Source organism: Notechis scutatus, chromosome Z (genome assembly GCF_049901735.1).
Source record: "Notechis scutatus isolate UNSWTSFEM ecotype Mainland chromosome Z, rNotScu1.2, whole genome shotgun sequence".
Taxonomy (NCBI): domain Eukaryota; kingdom Metazoa; phylum Chordata; class Lepidosauria; order Squamata; family Elapidae; genus Notechis; species Notechis scutatus.
The window spans coordinates 31,843,492-31,871,425 of record NC_142025.1 but is presented as its reverse complement, the minus strand read 5'-3'; the positions used below and the strand labels follow the sequence as shown (position 1 = coordinate 31,871,425).

Sequence of the window (27,934 nt, the reverse complement as noted above, 5' to 3'; positions counted from 1 at the left end):
TATTGACCTCACCCCTTTCCTAAGAGGTCTGTAGGGGACGTGCATAAGCGCACCAATGTGCCTACTGTCCCTGTCCTATTGCTTCTTGTATTTTTCTTATATGTATCCATTTCATGTATTCATAATTATGTTTTTACTTATACCTATTATCTTGTAAGCGATTGACAAATCAAATAAATCAAATCAAATCAAACACCAGTTGCTAGTCTTTTTTTTATGACATAAAGGGGTTCCCAACTTTTTCTATACCATGAACCTCTAGAACTCTTCTGATATATTCTTGCACCCCTTAAAAATAAAAATTATATTCATATAATTATACATATACACTATAATTTTGAAAATTCTAAACCCAAGTTTTTGCACATCCTAGAATATCATCTCGCACCCCGGTTGGGAACATTAAGTTTATGTGGAGTATCATATTGTCATCAGAAGCTTTTATTTTCTATAAGAAAGCCAAACTTTTAACTTAAGCACATTATTCAAAAGAGCTATTTCACAGAGTGTAAGACTTCATAAAACATTGCACCCATATTGTTTGAAAGTAGTTTCCTCTGGATTTTTCAGTATTTAGACTTAAAAAGTATATGTTCTCAAATGAAACCAAGCAATCCATGAGTTTTGCATGGTCGTAACAGCCTTTGGATGATAAGATTATAACTTATACCTCAAAAGGTAACAAAAGCACAACTAATTTATTATGTACATTCACAGTATATTTTGGTACAGTTTGTGAAGTAAATTACATTACAAGTAATTATATAACACTGAATATAATATGGAAGATAACGTTGAAATTGATTATTAACAACGTAGAATATCTTCATGGAAGTCCTTTGATCAGTAAAACAAATATAGAGACATATTTATTTGCCCAATAGCACAGTAACATCAAGATGATTAAAAAAATAATTACATTTTTTTTTAACGTTATAAGAACTACCATTACAATTGTATAATTGTTCAGCTTCTGGTTGAATTCATCACTGAGTCAGTGTTAAGGCCTATAATATTTTAAAGAATTACAAACAAATTCAAAAATGACACACATAAAAAATTATAAACTGAAATTAATTTACAGCATAGACTGCCAAAATAAGAGTTTAAAAACTTCTGCCAAACCACTTCCAATTATGGACTTTCTGAAAACAAAAGAGATGTGGGATGCTTTGATGAGGTAAAGCAATGTAAGCTCAAGTTAATCATCTGCTAACATAAAATAATAAGGTAAGTACTGTTTGTTAGGAATATATCTAGGTAAGTAATGAGTGTTATTGCATTCAGCTGTAAACCAAAGATATAATACATTTTAGACTTTTGTTTTGTCACGTATTCACTGCCTAACATCTTAAATCTTAAAACAACTTTCCAATAACTTTCATAACAACTTTTCTGTTGTTAAAAGAAAGCAGCCATTTCTTCCTACATTAATTTAAAAGTATGGCTATATCTATTTTTAAGCTGAATATGAACTATATAAATTACCTAAGTTAATCTTTTTTCCAGAAGATTAGCTCATTAGACTGCATGTCTTTATTTCTTTAGCATCAGATCATATAATAAATCATAAATCAAGGAGAACAAACCACACAACATGCTAGCCCAAACCAAACAAATGATATTATGGGCTAGTCAAATGTATGAACTAAATTTTCTTGTACTATAGATTCAGTGAAGAGGTCAGGCTGAAGTTTGCTTATATAAAAGGATGCATGCATGCATGCATACATACATATAACATGCTCCCATTTTAGAATAAGCAACATGATACAAAATTCAGTAAAGAATAAAAAGTGATAAGAACAAAGAAATCTCATCTAATGGATCCATAAATGTAGGTTATTGCCATTAGTCATGACAGCAAAATATAGATATGATGACTCTTCATATTTGCATCCTGATGTCATGATAAACAATGGAATTATTTTTTACCACCAGCAGACTTCTGTGCATCCAGATGTTGTAAGACCAAACAGTGAAAAGGGTGGTATGCCGCCACTTGCAAATACGGTTACTTATATACTCATGTCCAATTTCAACATATTGTCATGTAGAAAAAGCCAAGTCTTCCATTGTGAATATGTTTTGACATTTTTTCATAAATGCCAAAATGTATAGATTGAAAATATACAACATGAATATGTGTCTACAAGTAGCTTTGGAAAAATTCTAAAAAGTATGACTGTAGAAAAACTGAAAAATGATCAAATGATTTTTTTCTGAAGCTCAGCGTGGATACAATGAAAAAAGATGATTCTATACAAAACATTACCATTCAATCACAATTATTAGTTTATGCCACATTAATGTGGTTTAGTTCTGCTTATATGTAACCTAGCCACTATATTATTCATAGAATCCAAGCATTTTTATTTGCAGATATAATATTCATAAACTGGTATGGAGCTTTGGTTCAATAATGCCAAATGAAATAGATAAGTTAAAAATATGGTACATTTTTCTCTATTATCTGTAACAATCTATTTTATGACTTTAGCTAAGGTAAATACTAAATTGAAGTTTACCTAGTAGGTATATACTGAGAAACATCTGGATATATTTTAGGCCCCAACAGCAATGAGATTTGAATAGGTCAAGCCACAGTGTTTTCAAAAGAGAAGGATAAAAAGTAACAAGGTAAGAGTTAACCTCCTGCACTTGACCATCATAATTGATGACATAATGTTGTCAAACTGCTTTGACTTCTGCATATTTCCATCATAGTCACCTTTTATTCTGCTTGGCACAAAATGTACTTGGAGCATTGGGTTTTCTCTTAATATGGTATGTTACGCAGGTGTACTTTAAGTTTTTTTATATGTATTTACAGAATGTTTATGTGTTTATGTGTGACAAACACTCCAAAATAAGATTGTCTGAGGACAATCTCTGACTATTATATAAAAAGAGTGCTATAATATGGCAGCAGCCTTTATTGGCTTACAATTGAATTTATAATAATAGTCATTATTATAACAATGAAAATGCTTAAGCAGTGCATTAAGAAAGTGTTATGTCTTAAATAGGCAAAATAAGCAAAATTTCAGGATATTTGAATTTTGCATTTTTCACTGATTTGTGGGGTGGGTGGTTATGGTGGGATTATCAAATATATCAAAAAACTTTTAATATACTGAAACATCAATGTATATGTATGTATAGGTTATTGAAAACTGTTTCATAGCTACTACTTTAAATAAAAACATTTCATAAAAAGTCCTAGTTGCCCTAGGTGTCCAAGAGAGCTAGCTGGCTTTGTGCTAGTTATACTACATTGTTATTGCTTTTTTTTTTTTTAATAGCTGCTACTGCATTTATTTATAGTTTGTTTGCTATTTGATTCAGCATTTAATTATAATACTAACACAACAGAGATGCAGGACTTTCACATTTGTATTCCTGTTTTATAGGATTCCTTACCTAATCAATATGAAGACATATTAGAAAAGTTTGATCCACTAGGTTTAGATATTCTGATCCAGCCTTCTGTAGTGCGCTGCTGCCCAAATACATTGAGATTGCAGCTCCAGAATTCCCAGCAAATTTAGGAATCCTGGAACTAACGCCAATAGCATCAAGATAAGGAAAGCTTTTCTAAAAAGTATCACAAAGTACCTAGAAATAACTACATTTTAGAGGATGATATATGGATCAGCTACCAGAAAAGCTTTATAGACATGATGGAAATAACACTTTATATGCAATCATGCCTGAAATACGGAGTAAAATGTACTCTGAGTATAATTCAAACAAATTATTTTCTGATATCCCAAGGTATCTGTTATCTTGCATTTTTTCTCCATGTTACATAGTTGTGAAATGAATCAACAGATAATACTGTATTTCTGATGGTTTTGCCGACAGTAATGTTGCTTTGCTACCTTCTCCTGAAATGAGAGAGCAGCACATTAAAGGCTTACTGGAATGTCAGATATGAGCAACACCATTTAATCTTATATCTGTGCTATTTTTCGCAGAACTTTAAATCACAGTAAGTAATTTTATAGCCTGTCATCCTTCCACTCAGAAGATGCCAGTGTCAATCATCCACCCATTCATCAGACACATAACTACCCTGAGAGAACAGCTCTCCAAACTAAGGCCATAAAGTCCTGTTTTGAAGAGCTTAGCTGCCACTGTATCTATACAGGGAATTATAAAGTCCTGAGACAGAACAATTTTTAAATTTCTCCATATTTATTTATTTAATTTATATTGCCGCCTATTTGCCCATGGTGACTCGAGGCTGCTTACACAATGTAAAACCACATTTAAAACAAAAATAAAAATAAAAAAACAATAAAAACTATAAAGTACAAAATCTGGGGGAAAAAATCACCCCCAACTCCCACCCCCCCAGACGACAGCAGATCCCAGTAGCCATTTGATGGGCTCCATCCCGCTCTGGCTTCCCCGGGCTTGCTAGCAAAACTAGGTCTTCAGTGCCTTCTGAAAGAGTGCTAGAGTGGGGACCATTCTAATCTCTGGGGGAATTATATTCCAGAGAGAGGGAGCCACTATGGAGAAGGCCTTTCTTCTGGGTCCCATCAGGTGTATCTCCCTCAGGGATGGGACCCACAACATTCCCTGCCTCCCTGCTCTAATGGGTCGGGTATATGCAATGCTTATACAGGAAAAAACACCTGTGTTCGTGTTTGCACCAATAATCATTGATGATTGATTGACTAATTATTAATTCATTTTACCCCACAGAATTATAGGTGGTTTACAACATTAAAAGGAGTAAAACCAAATTAAAAGGGAGGGGATGGGAGGAAGCAGGATGTGCAGGACGGGAGCTGGGATCTGCTATTGGTCCATCAACCACCTCTGGCATGATACTCCCCCATTGGGGTCCCAGGACAATTAGCAGAACCAGGTCTTCAGGCCTTTACAGAAGGTCAGAAGGGTGGGAGCAGATCTTACCCTGGGGAGCAAGATGTTCCAAAGGGTTGGAGCCACAGTAGACAAGATTCTTCTCCTGGACCCTGCCAGCCAGAAATCCTTGACCAATAGGATGCACAGCATACTGCCTCTGCTTGCAAGCGTGGACCAGGTCTGTCCCACTGGGGTGAGACAGTTTTTCAAATAATCTGGACCCATGCCATGCAGGGCTTTAAAGCCAATTCACTCCTTGAATTGCATCAGGAAGCAAACCGGCAGACAGTGCAGTTCATGGAACAGCAGTGTAATGTGAGCCACTATAGGACCCTCAAAGACTGCCCACACCACCACACTCTGTCCCAGTTGTAGCTTCTGAATGCTGTTAGCCCCATGTATAGCGCATTGCAATAATCCAGGTATGACTTTTTTAATTTTTGAAATGGGTTTAAGTAACATCACCTAATTTTCTACAGCAAACATGGATTTTCTTTTCTTACAAATTTTTTTAAAAAAACACCAGCTGGTTAGTAACTGATACAAATGATTCTATGATGTTTTTCAACTAGAGCCAAATCCTAAAAACATTAGCCAGGGTTTTTTAGAAAGCCAAAGCACTTACTTCTAAATATACATGTACAGAAATTTTCAAGTAGCTGGCAATACTAACAGTTTAATATGGTAATTTATAAAAACAAAAATAAAAATATTACAAAGCATTAGCACCAATGCTGTACTTCATCTATTCATTCAATTTAATAATTTATAAATTCATCTCCCAAACACATCTGTTTCTTGTAAGATATATTAAAATATGGTACAAACTTGCTCAGATACCTGGCATCAGAGACACAGAGTAGAGAAAACTAGGGCCAGTGAGCATCTCTAGAACAGGAATTCCTAAAACAGGAAATGATAACAGATCATACAAAGAATCATTATTTCCTGACAAAAAGCCTAAATGTGTTTGTTACAAAATGAGATTGTATGATGATGTGAAGTAATTTAAAACTGCTATATACTGAAATAACTGCCAGTTATTGAAATTAAAATCTCCATTGATATCATTTCATATATTTCTTTAAAAATGGGACAAAGCAGCAAAATTAAATTCATTTATTAGGAACGATTAAATGCTGTTTGTGTGTGTGTGTGTCTCTCTCTCTGTTTACACAATAGCTTATTATTACTTGAAATTCTAGAACTAGAAAACCTTGAATTACGCCGTCTTCGGTCTGATTTAAGCATGGTATATAAAATCATACATTGCAATGTCCTACCTGTCAGTGAATACTTCAGCTTCAACCATAACAACACAAGAGCACACAATAGATACAAACTCAAAGTTAACCGCACCAAACTTGATTGCAGGAAATACGACTTCAGCAATAGAGTGGTCAATGTCTGGAATACTCTACCCGACTGTAGTTTCTTCCCCAAACCCCAAAAACTTTAACCTTAGACTGTCTACTATTGACCTCACCCCTTTCCTAAGAGGTCTGTAGGGGGCATGCATAAGCGCACCAACGTGCCTACCGTCCCTGTCCTATTGTTTCTCTTATTCTTCTTTTATTTTTCTTATATGTACCCATTTCATGTATTCACAACTATGTATACACTTATATCTTGTAAACAATTGGCAAATCAAATCAAATAAATAAATAAATAAAATAAATATTTAATACTAATTGTATGATTTTGTTACTCACAATTTAAAATGCAGTTTGGCTTTGTTAATATCTAGTGAAGACTGAAGGCAAGTAGATACATAGCACAAAGAAATAAAATAGATATATGCTTATAATCAAATATTACCATATATTATTTAGCTTTGTTCTGTACATTTCGTCTGTTTAAGCATTGACCCTGGGAATATTGTTAAAATATTATCATGTAGAAGAAATTGGTATAGGTAATTCTCACTTAACAACCCCAATTGGGATTTGCAACTCTGTTGCTAAGCTCCAGGGCAGACCTACTATCTCACTTTCACTCAGATATTAAGCAAATCATTTGGAGTTGTTAAGCGCAAAGTCATGTGATTGTAGGTTTGACTGTCAGCTTTTTTCATTGACTTTGCTTGTTAAAAGCTGGCTGTGAAGCATACAAATAATGTAACTCTGGGATGCAACAACAACCCTAAGTGCCCACTGCTTGCAAAGAGCACCAATCTCAATCATGTGATCGTGGGGTTTTTATGAGAGTTGTAAGTACAAGGATCTATGATGAAGTATGGAATGAAGTTAAAAAATATGCTTAGATGGGGAAAAATGTAATTAAGATAGTGACAGAAATTCTTCCTAACAATGACAATTACATTTTCCCCATCTAAGTTGTTTTTTAACTCATTTAACTTCTTCCATAGTGATGGTTTATCTAGAATGTTATTTCTAGTTCAGACATACTTATACTGATGACTGATGTACTATTTACAAATAACATATTTGTTATTTGTCTGACAAGGCAAGAAACTGACAGTTAAATATAAATTGATGCAAAATACTAAAGAAAGGATGGTTAGGGCTATCATATTAGAAACCACATTTCACAGCATGTTTAGTATGGATGAAAGAGTAGGTGATTTTGAGAAATAACAAGTTATTGGAACTTGAAGAACATGATTTGTACTATAATAAAATTAAGTAATATAGTTATTAAAAATAATTTTATTAAATGTGCCACATTGAAAATTTTAAAAAGCAAGAATGTACTCCAAGAACCATGCATCCCTGGAGGCTTCTCCATTGATTTTCTAGGGAAGCTATTGCAAATAGCTGTATAATGTGCGGGTCAGAATAAGGGCTGAGAAGATATCTGAGAAGACTCAAACATCCTGGACATAAACTTTTGTCAACTCCTCCCCTTGGGGTGGCACTAAAAAGGGCATTGCATGTCAAAACAACACAGGGAAAGGTTTTTTTTTTTCCATTTGGAGATGGTTGCTTTAAATTCAAAACAATTTTCTTTTTACAGACATGCTATGCCTAGAAAAAAATTAATTATATATATTCAGAGAAATAGAGATTGCATTTGGAACTGAACAGACTATAGTGTTCCAGATCTAATTAAAACATTATTAATCACAACATGTATAGTTAATAATCAGTACTTATCAGAACTGGAATTCAAACTATTTGGGACTTTATAGGTTGTTTATTAATTATAAGTTAATACTAGGGACAGTATGCCAGAAAAATACTGAAGTTAATTTTTAAAATGAAATATTTGCAATTAATACTGAATTACAATTATTTGATTTAAAAAAATCACTATGAGAAGGCTATAGTGAATTATCTAAACATAGACTATAATTGTTTTCTTACATTGCACTAAAACAATAGTTTCCTTGATTTGCTGTTCGGATGTTGTAGGAATCAAGCCCAGCTAATTGTAGTTTTGTTTAACAAGCCATATTCATCAAGGTATGGCATAGTACAGTATTTGAATATGGTCTTAAACTTTTCCCAATGAGGCATGTTTTCCAAAGATTAAAATACATAATTATGGACAGTTGGATTAGATGCTATCTAATCCTTTTAAAAGAACTATGTACTTGGGACAACATAATAACATAGTTGCTAGTGCAATGGATAAGCCAATAAGAGATCTTAATGCAGTATATCTTCCACTTTTTATATAGTGAAGTAAACAGATCTATGTGTTAATAATTTGTCATATAATATGACAGGAATTACAGGAATATACATCACAGATCAATATGTGGGCTGTATTTCCTCTTTCTCTTTTGATTTCCCTCTTACTGTTTAAGCTTTATCAAGTACCATGCAAGCATTTGCATAAAGCTGGTTTTTACTATTTCATGAATTTTAATTGGCCTAGTAAAAAAAAAAATTCTTTTAACATAAATTTGGAATTTTATGAGGGCAGCAACTTTCTCTTCACACCTGTTAATAGCCTATGCTATTAAAATAAAACTTCCCTGAACATTTATTTAAGGCAAAATAAATCTTATGAATGAGACAAAAGCTCCAGAACATTTTTTCCCCTTTATTGTCTGCAAATGGATGCATTTACTCATTCATCTATTCATTTCTCCTTCTTACTTTTTGCATAGGTGTGGTGAATAAAGTTTGTGATGCTTTTTGTTTTCTCTACCCAATTTTTCCTGTTGTCATATGTACATTTACTTTGAAGTTAAGTCACACCGAATTGAAAGAGATTTGCTTCTAAGTAAAAACACATGCTGTGCAGAAACAATGAAAACTAGCTTTATAGAAAAGTCTTACCAACACACTGTTAAATAATAATATTAAAAACATACATATGAAGAGAAATACCACAAGCATGGCAACTTGAGCAGTTCATACCTGCTTGGTCTTTTAATAGAGTTTAACTATAAGATAAAAATATAGAAGAAACAAACATTAAAAAAGTCAATTTTGCCATTTCCGCTAACTATCACTTTTACCATCCAACTCTTCTATTGTGGGAATTAATGTGTCTTTCTATCTTTGTGCATATTCTTGCTACTGTCAACATATATAATAACACAATTCCATTTTTTTCAAGTTCTTTATCCATAATACAACACACCTGGATGTGAAATATAATAAGTTCAGGAAACATGAAGGAAAAAAAGGATGTTATAGTCCTGTAAATAATTAAATATTTAAAAAGTACTTCATAAAGCATGTTAGCATGAGTTATGTATCCTTTTCAAAACTCATCTGTTTTTCTGTGTTCTTCACAGAGCTACTTTCAAGGCTTTCCTAGCATATCCCTATATATGCAAAGAAAACATTTTTTAGAAACAGAAGCAAAACTATTGACAATATACACATGTGTGGACTATCAAAGCAACTGGTTCAAAGCAACTGCTTTAACCATGCAGTCAGTGGAATGCTTTGTTCTTATTCATACATTTTGTAAAACATCTTCTTCAAACCACTTTATTGTCTTAATGGACAACTTTCTTCCAACATATAAATAAGTTAAATAACAAGAAAAAAATCAAGGAAACAGTCGGTCCACTAAAGAGAGATGGCAAGGAAGTAACAGGCAACAGGAAGAAAGCAGAACTGCTTAACTCATTCTTTGCATCCATCTTCACACAAAAAGAAACTATAGCTCAACCCAGCAAAAACATAACTGTAAAAGACAGACCAGAAATAAAAGTTAAAATAAGCGGAAAAAAAATAAAGTAAAAGAACACCTGTCTGATCTTGATGAAAACGAATCACCGGGGCCTGATGGATTACATCCCAGAGATTTAAAGGAGCTGGCAGAGGTCATCTCAGAACCACTGCACCATATCTTTCAAAAATCCTGGACCATTGGAAAACTACCAGAGGACTGGAAAAGAGCTCATGTGGTTCCCATCTTCAAAAAAAAAAGGGGGGGGGGGAAAGACTCAGGAAACTATAGACCAATCAGCCTAACATCAATACCTGGATGATACTGGAAAAAGATAATAAAAAAACAGATCTGCCAACATCTAGAAACAAGTATAACAAGCAGTCAGCATGGGTTTATTAAGAACAGATCATGCCAAATCAATCTTATTTCATTCTTCAACACAGTGACTAAATTAGTAGACCAGCAAAATACTGTGGACATAATATATTTAGATTTCAGCAAAGCATTTGACAAACTAAACCACAACCTACTCCTTAGTAAGCTAGAAAAAAGTGGAATAGATAGCACCACCACTACATGGACTCGCAATTGGCTGGCAAACCATACTCAACGAGTAGTCCTTAATGGGTCTAAGTCTACATGGAGGAAAGTAAGCAGTGGGGCGCCACAAGATTCTGTCTTGGGCCCAGTACTCTTCAATATCTTCATTAACGACTTAGATGAGGGAATAGAAGGGGAACTTACCAAATTTGCAGATGATACTAAGCTGGCAGGAATAGCTAACAACCAAGAAGATAGGCTCAAGATCCAGATGGATCTTGACAGACTAGAACACTGGGCCATATCTAACAAAATGAAATTCAATGTAGGGAAAAGTAAAGTCCTACACTTAGGTAAGAAAAACCAAAAGTACACATATAGACTGGGTGAAACCAGGCTCAATAGCAATAACTGTGAGAGGGATCTTGGAGTCTTAGTGGACAACCAGCTAAATATGAGCCAGCAGTGTGCAACAGCAGCCAAAAAAGCTAATGCAATCCTAAATTGTAGTAAAAGAGGGATACAATCAAGATCATGGGAAGTACTAATATCACTCTATAAAGCCTTAGTAAGACCACACCTAGAGTACTGCATCCAGTTTTGATCACCACATTATAAAAAAGATGTTGAGACTCTAGAAAAGTATAGAGAAGAGCAACCAGATTCAACCTAGAAATAAGGAGGCTAAAACATACAATGAAGGAACTGGGTTTGGCTAGTCTAGTAAAGAGAATGACCAGGGGAGACATGATAGAGGTCTTCCAATATTTGAGGGGCTGCCACAGGGAGGAAGGGGTCAAGCTATTTTCTAAAGCACCTGTAGGCCAGACAAGGAATAATGGACGGAAACTGAACAAGGAGAGATTTAACCTGGAAATAAGGAGAAACTTTCTGACAGTGAAAACAATCAACCACTGGAACAGCTTGCCCTCGGAAGTTGTGGGAGCGCCATCACTTGAGACTTTCAACAAGAGATTAGACTGCCATTTGTCAGAAATGGTGTAGGACCTCCCGCTTGGGCAGGGGGGTGGACTAGATGACCTACAAGGTCCCTTCCAACTCTGATTATCTGTTATCTGTTAACCATTTTTATACTATAATATATTCACTTAGTAAGACAGAATTGACATATTCTTAAACATGCCTATCTGGGATTTAGATAACATGCTTCATACCATCTTAGACGATACCTTAAAGATTCTCAACATGGCGAACTTCCGGTTTGCAACCTTTCGGCGGCGGCAGGGATTCGCAACCGCGCGATCCCTGCTGCGTTCACCGTCAAGGTTCCCCCGATCCATTTGGATCTGGGGGATATAGCTGCCCTGCAGAGGCAGCTGAAGACAGGGGGGATCCGGCAAGGGGTTTGGGGGTGTCGCAAACCCCCTCCCCAGCCGGCTAAACCCCCTTTTCCCGAGGCGGAGGAACGGCAGTCAGCAATGGCTGCCACGAAGAAAGCTGCAGCCGGACAAGCAGGTGCAGGAGGGAGGAAGCTGAAAGAAAAGTGAAAGTTGCTTCTAACCGGGACAAGACGGGAGAAAGTGACCTGGAACCTTGAAGGCTGCTAAGTATATATTGTTCCCTGTGAGAGTTTTAAGCTGCGAATATTCTAAAGGGGAAAGTTTTTTCTTTGTTCTACTCTCCTTCCTAAAGTGACAGCGGGGAAAAAAAACACCTTTTTGGCTGTGAGTGGGAAGGGAGAGTGAAAAAAAAGAATTAGAGCAAAATTTGAATAAGGAGAAGATTGCCTAGAATTACAAAGAGTTTAAAAACTTCCAAAAAATATATTTGAAAAGGATTTGTGATTACTTTAACCCCAGAAAGAGAAAGTGAAGAAGAAGAAGGTATCTAAAAGAAATAGTCTGTTTGGATTGTTTGGTGACTTTGGAACCTTTGGAAATTACTTCTGATTAAATCATCTGGGTGGTTGTTTGGAAAAACTTTTTCTCTACACAATGGCATCATCTATGGATGAATTGGAACTTATATATCAAAAATTTGAAAGAGAAAAACAAGGAGGGGAAGATGGTCTTGACACTATTTTTCAATACTTGGAAATGGCGGTTTATATTTATGTGAAGCAGAATGAGGATGATGGGGACAAAGAAGAAGGAGAAGCCATCTTTGATGAACAAATTACTTTGACTGGAGAAGAGAAAAAGCAAGAGAAAAAGGGAAAAAATGTTTTTAAGATCTGGAAAAATAGCCCAAAAAGAGAAGAATAAGGTGAAAAGGGGACATTATGTTAAGAAACAACAGAAAGGGGGAAAGCAGAATAAAAGGGAGGTGGAGAGACAAGGGGTTAAAGAGGATAAGGAGAAGAAGAAACAAGAAAGAAAGGAAGGGATGAGAAGTTCTAATGATGGGGAGCAAGATGTTAAGAAGCAAATTTTTTTTAGAGATAATGGATAAGCTTTATGGTTAAAGGGATTCTAGAAAGATACATAAGACTGCATTTTTATACTTGTATTTAGAAGTAAACATAGAAAATTAGAAACAAATATGTAACCTAAAATGTGATAAAATATTTAACATAAATTAGTGAAATTTTTGATTAAGAAAAGGGAGTACTGTAACGAAACATGATTTAAGATTGTGATGTGTGTGTGTGTGTGTGTGGGGGGGGTTAATAATCTTTGAAAAGCATAAGTGTTCCCATAAAGGCATGATATTTAATTGAAATGGATAAAATGTTTAAGATATAAATGATTGTTAATATTAATGATTAGAATATGGTATACTAGCGAAATTTCATGTGAAATGAGAATTGAAGTAGAAGAAGGAGGTACTTTTTAATGAAATAATGAGCTATAATATATGATGAGGGATATAATATATAACTAATAATATATAACTATGGAAAATAGGGCTCCCATAAAAGTATGTGATTTAATTGAAAAGTAATGATTTAAATGTTTAAGATATGAATGAATATTAACACTAATGAATAGATTTGTATTATTTTTGATAATATAGTATAATTTTAGAATGTACCAGACAGAATCCCAATATATGTCATGTGTTTTATATTAAGTATTATAAATGTAGGGGAAAGAGATAAAGGCATCATACTCCATATAGTGTATAGGAGAAGTTTTTTCTTTTTTTTAAAGAAGGAAAATGAAGGGCTGGCTGGAATAGAACAGACAAAGAATAATAAATATTATGATATGAATTGAGAGGAGATAAATAAAATAAAATAAAATGGGAAAAATTTAAAGGAGAGGAGAAGACATATAGAAAATTGAAAATGTTAATAAGATATGAAATGGTATGTAAAATGAATATGAATTTGAATTTGTGTCTGTACCAAGAGTTTTAACCCGGGACTAATCAACTTTCAGATAAGAGATTTTTTATGCTTTTATGTTTTGTTTTATGTGTATCTATGTATTGTTTGTCTTGAAAATAAAACTTGTTTTTTTTAAAAAAAAACATTCTTAACATGGCACAAGTCCAGCAATTTGGATTTAATGGAAACCCTTAACAACATTAAAAATGGTTCTAATTGCATTCTCCAATTCCTGCTCTCTGGCTTGATAGCACAGTGCATCGAGGGCTTCTGTTATGGGAGAGCACCTGGTCTAAATTTATTTCAACAGCCCAGAGCAAAATGGGAAGTGCTTAATGTTCAGCCACAATGGTGACAGCTTTACAAGATCCTGAAGCTTAAGAAACAAACAAATGAAAGGTTTGAAAGGTGATGTATAGGAATGGTGACAATAAAATTCAACATTAATATATCAAACATGAAGGATACACCACCCAGAATCTTAAGGGGTAAGTGCAGGAGCAAAGAAATGGAAAAAAGAAAAGAAAGAAAAGGAAAAACAAGCCATCAACAAAGAATCTAAATCTTTTAAGCAAATACACTTAAATAGTGTGCAGTAATACACCGCACAAACAGAACTGAGTGCAGATGAACCCTAGAACCCTTATTCCTAAGTAAATCCTGTTTCATTTGATGAATTTGTTTGAAACCAAGGAACTTTTCAAAAGATAATGCATGTCAATTATTTGAAGAAAAAAAATGAAATAGAAAGAGCGAAAGAAAAAGAAACTACCTAAATAACAACATCTTGAAAGTCAGAAATTGTTTTGATTCAAACCTTACAGTATGTCCCTGATTATTTAAAATTTCAAAGCATCAAAGATGTTTTGCATTATCCATTCTTATAGTAATAGATTTTTGGTTAACTACACCAAGATTAAAGGAAACCTAGTACATATCTCCAGATTAGTGACTTGGATTTACAGACTGATACATTATAATAAGGTTTAATTTTGCCATTAGTGTATTATGTGAACAGAATTATGACAATTTTAGAAATGTACTTTGTAGTCATTTAACTTAGTAAGTTGTTGAAAACTGTCAACAAACTTTTTCACAGGACATGTTCAATGTTGTAATATATGTTATTAAATGGAATCAATTTTCCTTGGCCCTAAAAAATATGAATCCTGTATCGTTAGCATGTTGTAGAATTTAAGTACATGTGATTTGTTCAAACTACACTCAAGAATCTAAAATTGACTATAACTGTTGAAACATATGTTTATAGAAAAATACATGTGAGTAGATCTATGCTGCAGCAGTTCCTGCAGTGCAGTTTTATTAAGGATTTATGACGATAGGTTAGAAATTTTATAAATACTTATACAGAACAGGTTTATTTATTCCCTTGTAGAATGCAAACAATATTAACTTGCAGAATAGAACAATGCACAATGTAATTTACATTATAATTCATGAAATAACATCTTCAAAAATGAAAATACTTTTTTGAAAATTGTAATGGAGTCACATTATAATATGAGCCAGAATTTCAAATACCTCATATCTACATTTTTTTTTAAAAAAGCTCTATTACAGCCCCCCTCCTTTATCTCTTTTTTTATTCTAGGAAAACATATCTTCTCCTCTATATGGGTTGATAAATGAGACAAAGAATGCCTAACACATGCTTTAAGAACCATTGTTTTCTAGTTTTTCTTATACTCAGCAGAAGCAGGATCACTGAGCCGACCAATTGGAAAATATAGGTATTCACAATATTATCCTGCCTGTATGGATCAGTCACACCATTGCATTTTTACATATCGTTTTCTCATGGATTTTTAGCAGTTTAAGGTGGTTGGATTATAATACTTTTTATTAAAGCAGGAACATTTGGTAGGCCGACATGACATTACAATATTAGTGTCTAAAGGTATTGTTAGTTTCCCTTTTTAAAAAAAGGATAAAAGAATAGATAGCAATCATTTCAATTGCATTCAGAAAATTATTTAAAAGAAGTAGTGCTACATTAAGATAGCTGTAAAAATATTCACAGTATATTCCATTTCCAAAGAAACTCTTATTTGTTGCCATCATAAAGAAAAGGTAAATCTCCCAACTTTTTATTTTATCCACACATAAAGCACCTTGAACTAGTAATATAAAACCCTTGACATTTATTCTGGCTGAGAGTAAAAATGCTAAAATAGCATCTGGCAAGTAGTGCTAATTGAGCTAAAGATGCAGGTCATAAAGTATCTTTTAATGAGCAAAATACTGCCAAATGGAAAGGCTGAGAAAGTTCCCTACCCTTTTGGCATTTCTCAAATTGTAATCTTGGTAAAAGTGGTTGATATGTTTGACTTTAGTAATATAACAAAAGAAAATGGGACATATTCAAAATGTTAAGGTATACTTTCCATAGGCTTCAATACCTGAAATAGATAAAGATAGCCTTAACCAACCTAACAATGTATAATAACTTAGGATTCTAAAATTCCCTGATAATAATATTATTTGCAATCCTAACACTTTGAAAGAATGCCAGGTTGAAGAAGATATGTTGATTCTAACACTTAATTCAGCAGGGGGGGAGGTATTTTGAAATCCAAGGACCACATACAGATTTACAGATTTACAGATTAACAGATTACAGATCAAAGTTGGAAGGGACCTTGTGGGTCATCTAGTCCTGGTGCAGGAGACCCTACATCATTTCTGGCAAATGGCAGTCCAATCTCTTCTTCAAAGTTTCCAGTGATGAAGCTCCTACAATTTCCGAAGGCAAGCTGTTCCATTGGTTGATTGTTCTGTCAGAAAAATTCTCCTTATTTCTAGGTTGAATCTCTCATTGATAAGTTTCCTCCATTATTCCTTGTCTGACCTTCAGATGCCTTGGAAAAATAGCTTGATCCCCCCCTCTTCTCCGTGACAGCCCTTCAAATATTGGAACACTGCTATGTCTCCCCAAGTCCTTCTCTTCACTAGACTAGCAATGCCCTGTAACTGTTCTTCATAGGCTTTAATATCCAGTCCCTTAATCATCCTGGTTGCTCTTCTCTGCTCTTTTTCTAGAGTCTCAACATCTTTTTTATAGTGTAGTGACCAAAACTGGATGCAGTACTCTAGGTGTAGTCTTACTAAGGCTTTATCAGGCATGATATTCCCCTCTGAAAAAAAAATCGGGCCGGCCAAAAGAGACCCCCACCGCGCGCCAAGAAATCGCCCGCCCGCCCCTCGCCCGCCCACCGCACGCACCCGCCGCTCGCCCGCCCGCCCACCCGCCCCTACCCCGCCCGCCCGCCCCTCGCCCCGCCGCGCCGGCCCTGCCTGCTGCCCGCCCCACCCGCCGCTTGCCCACCCCGCCCGCCGCTTGCCCCGCCCACCCCGCCCGCCGCTCGCCCGGGCTCCGCTCGCATCACCCGGGCTCCGCTCGCACCGCCCAGGCGATTCCCCAAAAAATCGGAATTCCTATTTTAATCGGAAAAATATCATGTCTGGGCTTTATAGAGTAGAATTAGTACCTCACTTGATCTTAATTGTATCCCTCTGTTAATGCAATTAAAAGCATTGGCTTTTTTTTTTTTTGCTGCCGCTGCACACTGCTGGCTCATACTTAACTAAGTCCACTAAGACTCCATTTCATATATAATCCCCAGATACCTTTTTCTGACCCAAGACAGCTGTTAAAAACTGGTGACATGATTAATGGGGAAACAAATGAAATCTGTAGCATTAGCTATGCTAAACATAACATCATTCACACATTTCATCCCACCAATTGGCAGTCCCACCAGACAGACCTTTGACATTAGATTAGGACTGAACTCTAGAGGAAGGCTAAAACTACTTCTATTGACAGTGGCTATAACACAAAATCTTGGCGGGCTGATTGTGCTAAACCACTTCCCTCTTTTATAGTCATGTGAATTAGGGATATTATCGGAGCTTTTTCACATATTTTTGGCTTCTTTTGGATAACTTTCTCCTATTGCATTGATAATAGGTATGGTCTATCTCAACCAAGGAAACACGCAAAACCCTCATCCAACCCATGTGCTGAAAACCAAGCAATTAAAAAAAACTTAATAAAATAAGACCTGACTCTCAATATAAAAAGCAAAAATTCATAATAATGGGCTCAATTTATCTCGAGGCTCCAGGCCCTAAGGGAATATCCAGGTCTTCAAGGATTTATGAAATGCTAGCAGTCAAACTCCTTGGCTTTCAGGGGTGTGATATTCTAGAGAGCAAGCATATATAAGAACCATAAACCAGCCAACTTATCTCATCAACAGAGTAAGTATGTAGCTATATATTTATTCAGTTGTTAAATCGTGGGATAATTTACTTGCTATGAATCAAATTTAACATTATAACCAAGGATAATAAAAGTCTACTAAAATCATCCATCAAATATGTATTCTGTCCAGTGCTGCCAGATATTGTATATGTGGGACTAAAGACTAAAATTCTGTCACCAGACCATTTCTTTACTTCCATTCAGTTAGATTCTAGTGCAGTGTTGATTTTACAAAAGTAATACATAAAATAAAAAATATGCGCACCACTGGCAATTTTTAAAAAAGTACTAAATGTCTGGTTACTTGTAAAAGCATTAATTGCTACTAGGTCTGTGAAAAGATTAGATCAGGGATTCAATCTAAAGGGGGTCAATCAAATTATCTTTTTAAAATTGGATCTTTGAATCCAATTGTTAGTGATCAAAGTAGGTCATTGGAATGATTGTAGAGAGATCATTCTGACCATTTGATAGACTTTCTAGTACAGCATAACTTGACTTGGCAGAGACTTAAACAACACTGGAATTCTTCCATATATGGGAAAGGTTTAGAGTGATGGGCTCTGATTATGCCAAGAGAAGATATTGAGTTTTGGCACTGGTACATGCTCTGCCCATTCAATATTTAGTCTTTTTTTAAAAACTTTCATTTTTTCCTATTACTTCTGTCTCTGTTTTGCTATCCAGTGAGTATCTTACATAAGTAAATCTCAGACAATGTGCTTAATGTTAGTATTACTCTTGCTATAATATGCAGACTATTTATATATGTTATATGAATAACAGCTTTATACACACACTTCTAAGTGTGTAGAGTTCACAAAGATACCTCAGTCAAAAAGTTGACATCTACTGTTGCATTCTTTAGAATTATTTCCAAAAGAAGTTAAACTTGCCCGTGAATCATGACAAATCTGTCACTTTTGAAATGCAAATGATCACAGGTTTGGTTCTAGGAAAAGCTATCCTTACCAATGAACTATGCCAGCCAGCCTGCCAGATCAGGAAACAAAAATGGAAAACTTAAGTGCTTACTTTTTCAAACAATTTTTATTTCTGAGCTGGAGTATGATACTGCAGTAACATTATTTCTCTACGGGACATTTTGTTGAGCAATTTGGAGGCTGTGTATTCCTGCTTTCTCTGTTGTAAAAGAAATGCAGGAAGAATCATCTCATTATATCAGAAATGAAGCAGCTCCAAGAAGTTAAATACTTCCTCATAAGAGTCCAAAGTTGATGCTTTTTCCAGATCAAATATTGAATCTCCAATTTGAACTTGATGAAGATCAAACACATAACTTTCTAGTATCCATTAAAATTATGGAGGGGAGGGGAAATGGGGACATGCTATAAAGAATTCTCCTTTTGCCCCACTTCTGTTTACAAATAGACTTTACATTTTTCTACTATAACAAAACAGTAGTGACTATAAACTCTTTTATATTCTTCCAAAAAGAGACAACGAACACATCAACCTAACTTTCTTATCACCATGTCAACAATACTATTTTTGTCTACATCTATTGCATTACATTTTATATCATTATCATGTTGACTGAATAGCTTTCACAACTTTTGCTTTAATATTTTATTTCTATAATTCTGATTTATTATGTGCCATCAAGTCAGTGATGACCCTTAGAAACTACATAGATTTTTCTCCATGAATGCCTATATTACAAATATAGAAACTGAAAAATTAAATACAGACTTATACTTGCCCACCCACATATCATCCACATAGTTATTTAATACCTGACCGGGAAAGTTCCTCCTCTTTTCTTTGGAATGTGTTTAAAATTCTCCCCACAAATGGTAACTTGATATGATCACTCAATATAGGAAAACTAGAAATTAGTGGATGCCTGAGTTTAGGGTTCATACATAATATGGGCCCAAATGCAGGACTATGCTGTGCCACCCACAGAAACATTTAGTAAACATAGGCTCTATCATAACAAATTACTCGGCAATGTTAGACAAAATGTATCCAAGGAATTAGAAATATGAAATCAGGATAATTACTCTCCCTTCAGTTTTCTTTTTTTTTTGTGTAAATTTTATTTGAGTTTTCACAATGAAAAAAAAATACAAATAAAACATCTTTTTTGAAAGTAGTGTAATCCCGGGTTACATTTCTTCGTACAGACACAAATTCGATTTCATGCTCATTTTTATATTCTATTCCATATCTTACTACTATTTTACATTTTCAGTATAGCTTCTCCCCTCTTTTAATTTTCTCAATTTTATTTTAATTATCTCATCTCAATTCAAATCATTATATTTATATTTTTTGTCTGTCCTGTTTCAATTATCTATTATCTTTTCTCATTAGACAAAATTTCTCCTGTAGTTGGAGTATGATGCCTTTATATCTTTTAAGTTTATCCATTTAACTCTTATTTAGGCTTCAATATATACCCTAAAGTTATAACATTCAATATAATACATAACTTCCATTCGGATTTTGCTTGGTACATTCTTAAAATACACACTATATTCTTAAAAAAAGAAAACATTATAAATGATGTAATTAAAACAACACATTCCATTCCAATTCAATTCTGTGGGAATTATTCTTTGTTCTTTGCGTACGTGCAAGGACAACAGGCCTTCTGGTAGTTGACTGTAACACGAAGCAAGGAACAAGGTCAAAATGTTGCCATTTCTTACCCAGAATTGTAGCAAACTTAGATTTTGCAGCTTTGTATGCTTATGTGAATGAGCAGTGCATTTTGTGTGATGTAATGCGTTTGTGACAAGACACTAACAAAATTGTTACAAGGATTGCTTCTAATAAAAGGGGCTGTCAGAGTCTGCTTTGTGCTCTCATCCCGATCTGGCTTCAAGACATCGTCTCAGTGTCTTCATTCATGAGAGACCACCACAACTGGTGACCCCGACGTGATCATCTGCGAGGTGGTACGTCTTTGGACCATCCATACTAATCGGCTGGCATAGCTTTGGTGCACCTCATCCCTGATTCGATCGCAGGCGATCGCTGTGGATCCCTCGTGAGTATGGGTGGAGGATTCTCTCGGGACCAGAAATTGCACATTGAGGAACTAAGAGAATTAACCAAACGAAATTTTTTCCTTTTTAAAAAAGGGGGCTCTCTTGAAAAGCCCCTCAGTAAAGCCTCTTTAGAAGATTTACTTAGTTATATTTGGTCTCATTGCCCCTCCTATCCGCACAAAGGGAGTCTTAAAGCCTCTGTGTGGCAGCAATTAGAGAAACACTTACACGCTTCCCCAAGCACACCCCCGAAAATTCTTTTGGCATGGCGGGTGGTTTTTGAAGCCTTGCGGTCTCATGAGCAACCTCTCCTTGCCCCCTTACACTGTCCTCCTCCTTACGCTAATGCTCTTGTGCGACTAGTCACCCCTGCAGCCCGTTTCCCCCGACGAACCTCTGAAGCCTTCTTCTTCCTCTTCTCCTCCCTCCTCTTCCTCTCCTTCAGCCCCTCCACCTGCCTCTTCGCAGTCTTTGCCTCCTTCTCGTCCTGCGCCACCTCCCATGGACGCAGTTCATGCTGCTGTTGCTAAGGGACTTCAGGAGGGTGATTTCGACCTTGAAGATTCTCCTGGCCTCTTCCCGCTAGTGTTCCCAACGCTCAGGGTAATAATGTTCCCCTTTGGGAGCCGATCCCCGTCAAATTTATAAAAGATATCAAATTGGCCGTCCGAATGTATGGGGTTAATGCCCCTTTTACACAAGGACTCTTTGCTGCTTTATCGAATTCCCACCTTATGATTGCGGCTGATTGGAAGAACTTGATTTATATGGTCACCTCGGGCACTCAGTTCGTAGTGTGGTCTTCTGAATTTGTTCGGCATTGCCAACTTTTGGCAGCCCGTAACCCCAATCTCCAGGCTGACGAGCTAGCTGGGGAAGGTGCCTTTCTCCAAGCCACGGCTCAGTATAACACTCCTCTACCTGCTCTTAACTTGACTGCTCAGGCCGCTCTTCACGCTCTGTCCAAGGTGCAGGACCCTGGCTCCGCTCCTCAATTTTTCGCAAAAATCATTCAAAAACCCACTGAGTCATATAATGATTTTATTGAGCGCCTCCAACAAGCTCTCAGGCGACAAATCTCTAATGAAGACGCTCGCCAAGAAATATTCATGAAACTAGCATATGAGAATGCTAACGCTGATTGTAAAAACCTTCTTGCTCCATTAATCAATGTCCCTGGCTCTACTTTAGCGCAGTATCTTCAGGCTTGTGCGGTCGTTGGCACGCAGCAATATACTGCCCAAGTGATGGCTGCTGCCATTACTCAAGGCAATAAACCCTCCGGTAATTGCTTTAATTGCGGCAAGCCCGGCCACTTCAAAAATCAATGTAGAGCCCCAGGCGGTGGCGCTTCCCGCTCCGCCGCTCGGCGTGATATTCACCCAAAAACAGTCTGTCCAAAATGCAAGAAGGGCTATCATTGGGCTAATCAGTGCCGTATCGGCCAGAACAATTCACAATATCGCAATGCTGCTCAGGAAGAGGATCAGGGAAACGGGTAGAGGGGCTAGCAGCTAGCCCCACACTCAAGGCTGCACCTTCACCGCCGTGTGTCCGGAATGTTTTTGAACTGTTCGCTGCTCAAAATCTTGATCTGCACCCCCTACCCCCGCTTCTCTTTCTGCCACGTCTTACACTTCCTTTCTCTGTTTTCCCTGCTGATGCTATCGTCCAACCACACCCTATTGCACAGTTAAAAGGTCTTCACATCTCTCCGATGGTGCTTTCGGAGGACGTGTTAGGACCTACCATAATTCTCTCTGTTTGTGCTACCCTGCCTACTACAATTCAAAAAGGGGACATTTTGGCGAAACTCATCATGTTGCCGAAAAAGTCCCCTGACATTCTGACTATCACAGAGACTCTCACCAAGACTAAGCCCATGCTTCTGCTTTCTATGCAGGGTCGCTTTTTTTGAGGACTTCTGGACTCTGGTGCGGATGTCTCTGTGATTAGGTCTGCAGAATGGCCTGACGAGTAGCCTACAACCCCCTCCCCGTCAGTTCGGGGAGTGGGGGGAACCCAAACGGCCAGAGTCAGCACAAATTGGCTCTCAGTCACGGGGGAAAATCTCACAGGCACTGCTCAGATCAAGCCTATTGTGCTCCCCCTGCATACCAATCTCTGGGGGCGAGACTTGCTCTCACAGTTTCAAGCTTCTCTTGTGTTAAAATGACTCATTCTTTTCCTCTTCGCTTGCAACTAACCACACTAGTCCCTGTTTGGGTGGATCAATGGCCCTTGACGGCTCTGAAACTGGCTGCCTTGCAACAGCTGGTAAAAGAACAACTTACTCAGGGACATATTGAGCCCTCTAATAGCCCCTATAACACCCCTGTGTTTGTCATAAAGAAAAAATCAGGCAAATTTAGATTTTTACATGATCTCCGAGCCGTCAACGCTGTGATCCAACCAATGGGACCCCTGCAATATGGCATGCCCAATCCCAATATGATTCCCAAAGACTATGATCTTGTGGTCATAGACCTTAAGGACTGTTTTTTCTCTATACCTTTGCATAAGGAAGACAGACGTTTGTTTGCCTTTACTATTCCCACTCCTAACAATGAAGCACCGGCAGCACGTTATCAATGGAAGGTGCTACCACAGGGAATGTTAAACAGCCCTACCATGTGCCAGGCTTATGTACATCATATTATTGATCCCTTTAGAAAATCACATCCTCACTTCATTATTTATCACTATATGGATGACATCTTAGTAGCAGCCCCAGGGGCTCCTGGCACTGTAGCTGCCTCCTTGCAAAAACTACAAGATCTCTTAACTGCAGGAGGCCTTTTGGTAGCGCCTGAAAAAATTCAGATGAAGGCTCCATATCAATATCTAGGTCACAAATTGTTACAAGCCTCATCTGCTCCGGTGGTGCCAAAACTGACCTCTCTCGCACTACAACCCTAGTGCATTTACAACAGCTTTTAGGAGCCATCAATTGGGTGCGTCCCTATTTTGGCATCACTACTCATTTGCTTAGCCCCCTGTTTGAGGCTTTGCGAAAAGGGAAATCACCGGCAGATATAGTACACATGACCGACACTCAAATGAGTGTCATAGATAAAGTTAATGATATTATGAGAAGTCGATGGGTTGATAGATGTGAGACCTCAACTCCTCTTTCCCTTCTTCTGCTTAATACCCCCTCCTTACCTACTGCTGTATTAACCCAAAAGTCTCAGCATACTAACAACCTCCTTATCTTAGAATGGATACATCTTCCTCACACCCCTAAAAAATCTCTTAGCACAAAAGCTTCTTTATACACTGTGCTAATTAGTAAGAGTCGCCAATGCAGCAAATCCCTGGCTGGGATAGAGCCAAGTGTACTATATGTCCCCATGTCCCTGTCAGATTGGGATACCCTGCTGATCAACTCTGAATCTCTCCAGTCAGTGCTGGGGGACTGGCCAGTGATAATCTCATGCCACCCCCCACCCCCCCCGATGGGAGGCTAACTCTGTTAAAAACTGTTCCCTTTGAATTGGCTACAAAAGAAGCACCCGGCCCTATCTCTTCGGCAATTACTGTCTATGCCGACGGAGGAAAAAAATATGGGGCGTGTGTTTGGAAAATAGATAGCGATTGGAAAACAAAAATAACCTCTCCTCAAAAGTCTGCGCAACGCTCTAAATTGGCTGCTGCTATCATTGCGTTCGCTGAATTCAAACACCAACCTTTTAACTTAATTTTAGACAGCTTGTATGTTGTTTACTTAATCAAGAACATTGCCTATGCTTATCTCTCCCCACTGTTACAGCCCGACTTATTACAGCAATTTCTTGCCTTACAAACCTTGCTTGTTAATCGCTCTCATCTCTACTATGTTGCTCATATCCGCAGTCATCAGCCATTTCCCGGCCCTTTGCAAGAGGGCAACGATATGGCTGATGCGGCGGCCGCAGCTGCAACCACAGATAGCGCCACCTCTTGCATGATTCTTTCACAACAAACACCCTGGGACAGTCATAGTTATTTTCATCAAAATAAAAAAGCCTTGGCCAGACAGTTTAAAATATCTCAGAGTGAAGCAGCAGCAATAATCCAGCAATGCCCCACTTGCTCTCGCCAAGGCGTTTCTTTACCCATGGGGGTAAACCCTCGAGGCATAAACGCCTTAGAAATTTGGCAAATGGATGTTACTCAATATCCACCCTTTAATCCATGGAAATATCTTCATGTTACCGTGGACACTCATTCAGGATTTATCATGGCCACACCTCAAAGGGGTGAGGCCACAAAACATGTCATCAACCACTGCATTAAAACATTCGCCTCCATGGGAAAACCCAAGGAGATAAAAACAGACAACGGCCCTGCATACACCAGTACTGCTTTTGCACAATTTTGCTCCCAATGGCAAATTACTCACAAATTCGGTATTCCATTCAATTCCCAGGGACAAGCCATTGTTGAACAAGGTCATCAAACCCCTAAAAATAATTTGGAAAAATTCAAATTTAAGACTGTCACAGGGTTGCCAGGACTCCAGAATGCATTAAATGTTTGTTTATTTACTCTTAACTTCCTCAATGAGTCCGGATCCCCCCCATGCACAGCGGCATCACGTCATTTCGCTTCTTCACCTCATCCTGAACCCAGACCAACGGTATATTTTCGTCAGCTTCCAGATCCTCAGTGGAAAGGTCCTGCAGAACTTATAACCTGGGGACGAGGGTACGCTGCTGTTTCCTACAACAACAACACCATCTGGGTCCCTGGACGACACGTAAGGCCTTTTCTACCCAAACCAGCCTTGCCTACATCAGCATCATGAACCTGCCCGCTGCATTCATCATTTGCTTCCTGGGTTTCCACATCGTTCCTGCCGATACGACAGCCACCCCATCCTCCTGCGATGCCTGCATCAAAACTACTTGCAGCGGAACGAAGACCCAATCCACCCTGATCTATCATACTTTGAAGCCTGAATGCAACTCCACGACAGTCTCCCCTTGTCTGCATAACAACACTCAATATGCACGATGTTACACTGCTGAAGGCATTCAGTGCTACGAGCCAAAGGCTGTGGTGCCCATCACCGCCTCGCTGTATGTCTATGCCTACAAAGGAGGATCCAGCTCTGACCTTGCCTCAATGTTCTCAACCAGTCAAGCAAAAAATGGGTACATAGCCCATAATGTCACTCGGGGGGTGGGGGGGTACCAACACTTCTGTGTGTTTTGATGCTTGCTTTGCCATCAGCAAAGGCCAAGGTCCTAACAATGCTGCAGGAGTTACCTGCAGCTCACACAGTTGGCAAAGATCTTATCTACAGGAAAAGAAATATCTCTTTCAAAAGGTGTCCAGGACTAACATGGGGGCCACCACTGTTTACAACTACTGGTACACCCCTATATACATGCTTAATAGAATTATAAGGTTGCAAGCTGTATTAGAAATTATAACCAATGAAACTGCTCTTGCTTTGAAAATGCTAGCTAAAGAAAGTGCATTGTCCAGAACATATATCATGCAAAATCGCTTGGCTTTAGACTATCTCCTTGCCAAAGAAGGAGGAGTGTGTGGAAAATTTAACCTTAGTAATTGTTGTATTGAGGTAGATGATAGTGGAAAAGTTATCCAACAAATTACTGATAGAATGATCAAGATTGCGCATGTACCTGTACAAACATGGAATGGTCTTGATTTTAGAGACATGTTTGGATCCTGGTTCCCAAAATTGCCTGGTTTGCAAGCTATTGTAGCGCTTATTGGTATGATTGCTGCGGGATGTATTATATTGCCTTGTGTATTACCAATCTTTGTACACACTACTTCTAACAGTTTATCCCTTTTGGCTAAGAAAAAAGCCACTACGCAGGTAATGGCTATCTGGAATCAACAAATAACTAACACATATGAACCACTGCCATCCGAAGATGAGATGGGAGAGCCAACCTGTGACGATCCAGATGAGGACAAGATATTTGTGATGGTCGAAGAAGTCACGAATGCCGTGGGTAACATCAGCATGCACAGCACTCTTGCCTACGCGCCTGACAAAGGCTGTTATTGGGAATAAACACTCCCTGTCTCTTAAAAAAGAAAAACAGAGGAGATGTGGGAATTATTCTTTGTTCTTTGCGTACGTGCAAGGACAACGGGCCTTCTGGTAGTTGACTGTAACACGAAGCAAGGAACAAGGTCAAAATGTTGCCATTTCTTACCCAGAATTGTAGCAAACTTAAGACTTTGCAGCTTTGTATGCTTATGTGAATGAGTAGTGCATTTTGTGTGATGTAATGCGTTTGTGACAAGACACTAACAAAATTGTTACAAGGATTGCTTCTAATAAAAGGGGGTGTCAGAGTCTGCTTTGTGCTCTCATCCTGATCTGGCTTCAAGACATCGTCTCAGTGTCTTCATTCATGAGAGACCACCACAAATTCCATCATTAATATTAATATTCATTAAAATCTTAACTTCTTTACCATTACTTTTCAATTAAATATCATACTTCTATGGGAACAATTGTAAGCTTTCCATCATTAATTCCCCCCCCCCTTCACTTATATTTTATAAAACATTAACTAATTAAGATGTTCCTGTTCCTTCCTAATTCAATTTTCTCATTTATTTTATTTCACTTATTTTATTAACAAACATTTCACTAAATTACACTAACTATTTTATCCCTCATTTTAATCATACATTGTTTCCAATTTTCTAAAGTTATTTCTATTACTAATATAACAATACAATCTTATGTACCTTTACAGAATCCCTTTTTCAGTTAAATTTTCACCCATTATCTCTAAATAGGTCCTGTTTCTCTATATCTTGTTCCGGTCCTTTGTA

General features: G+C 37.3%; 2 protein-coding genes across 2 annotated transcripts in view; one reads left to right on the top strand and one right to left on the bottom strand.

Moving 5' to 3' along the window:
* JAZF1 (JAZF zinc finger 1) overlaps positions 1 to 27,934 on the bottom strand; it is a 138,630-nt gene that overhangs the window by 66,565 nt on the left and 44,131 nt on the right. The gene's annotated exons all lie outside the window — the stretch shown is intronic.
* Positions 11,662 to 22,693, top strand: LOC148128809 (endogenous retrovirus group K member 24 Gag polyprotein-like). Its single transcript, XM_087945832.1, has 2 exons — positions 11,662 to 11,741; positions 21,708 to 22,693. The coding sequence occupies exons 1-2, from the start codon at positions 11,662 to 11,664 to the stop codon at positions 22,621 to 22,623; spliced, it is 996 nt and encodes a 331-aa protein (XP_087801958.1). The 3' UTR covers positions 22,624 to 22,693.

Excerpts from the sequence above, each read along its gene's own strand:
- LOC148128809 (XM_087945832.1), top strand. The coding sequence starts at position 11,662 with ATGCCTATCTGGGATTTAGATAACATGCTTCATACCATCTTAGACGAT. Across the intron at positions 11,742-21,707 it reads CTCAACATGGCGAACTTCCG|TGTTCCCAACGCTCAGGGTA; the intron begins GTTTGCAACCTT and ends TCTTCCCGCTAG.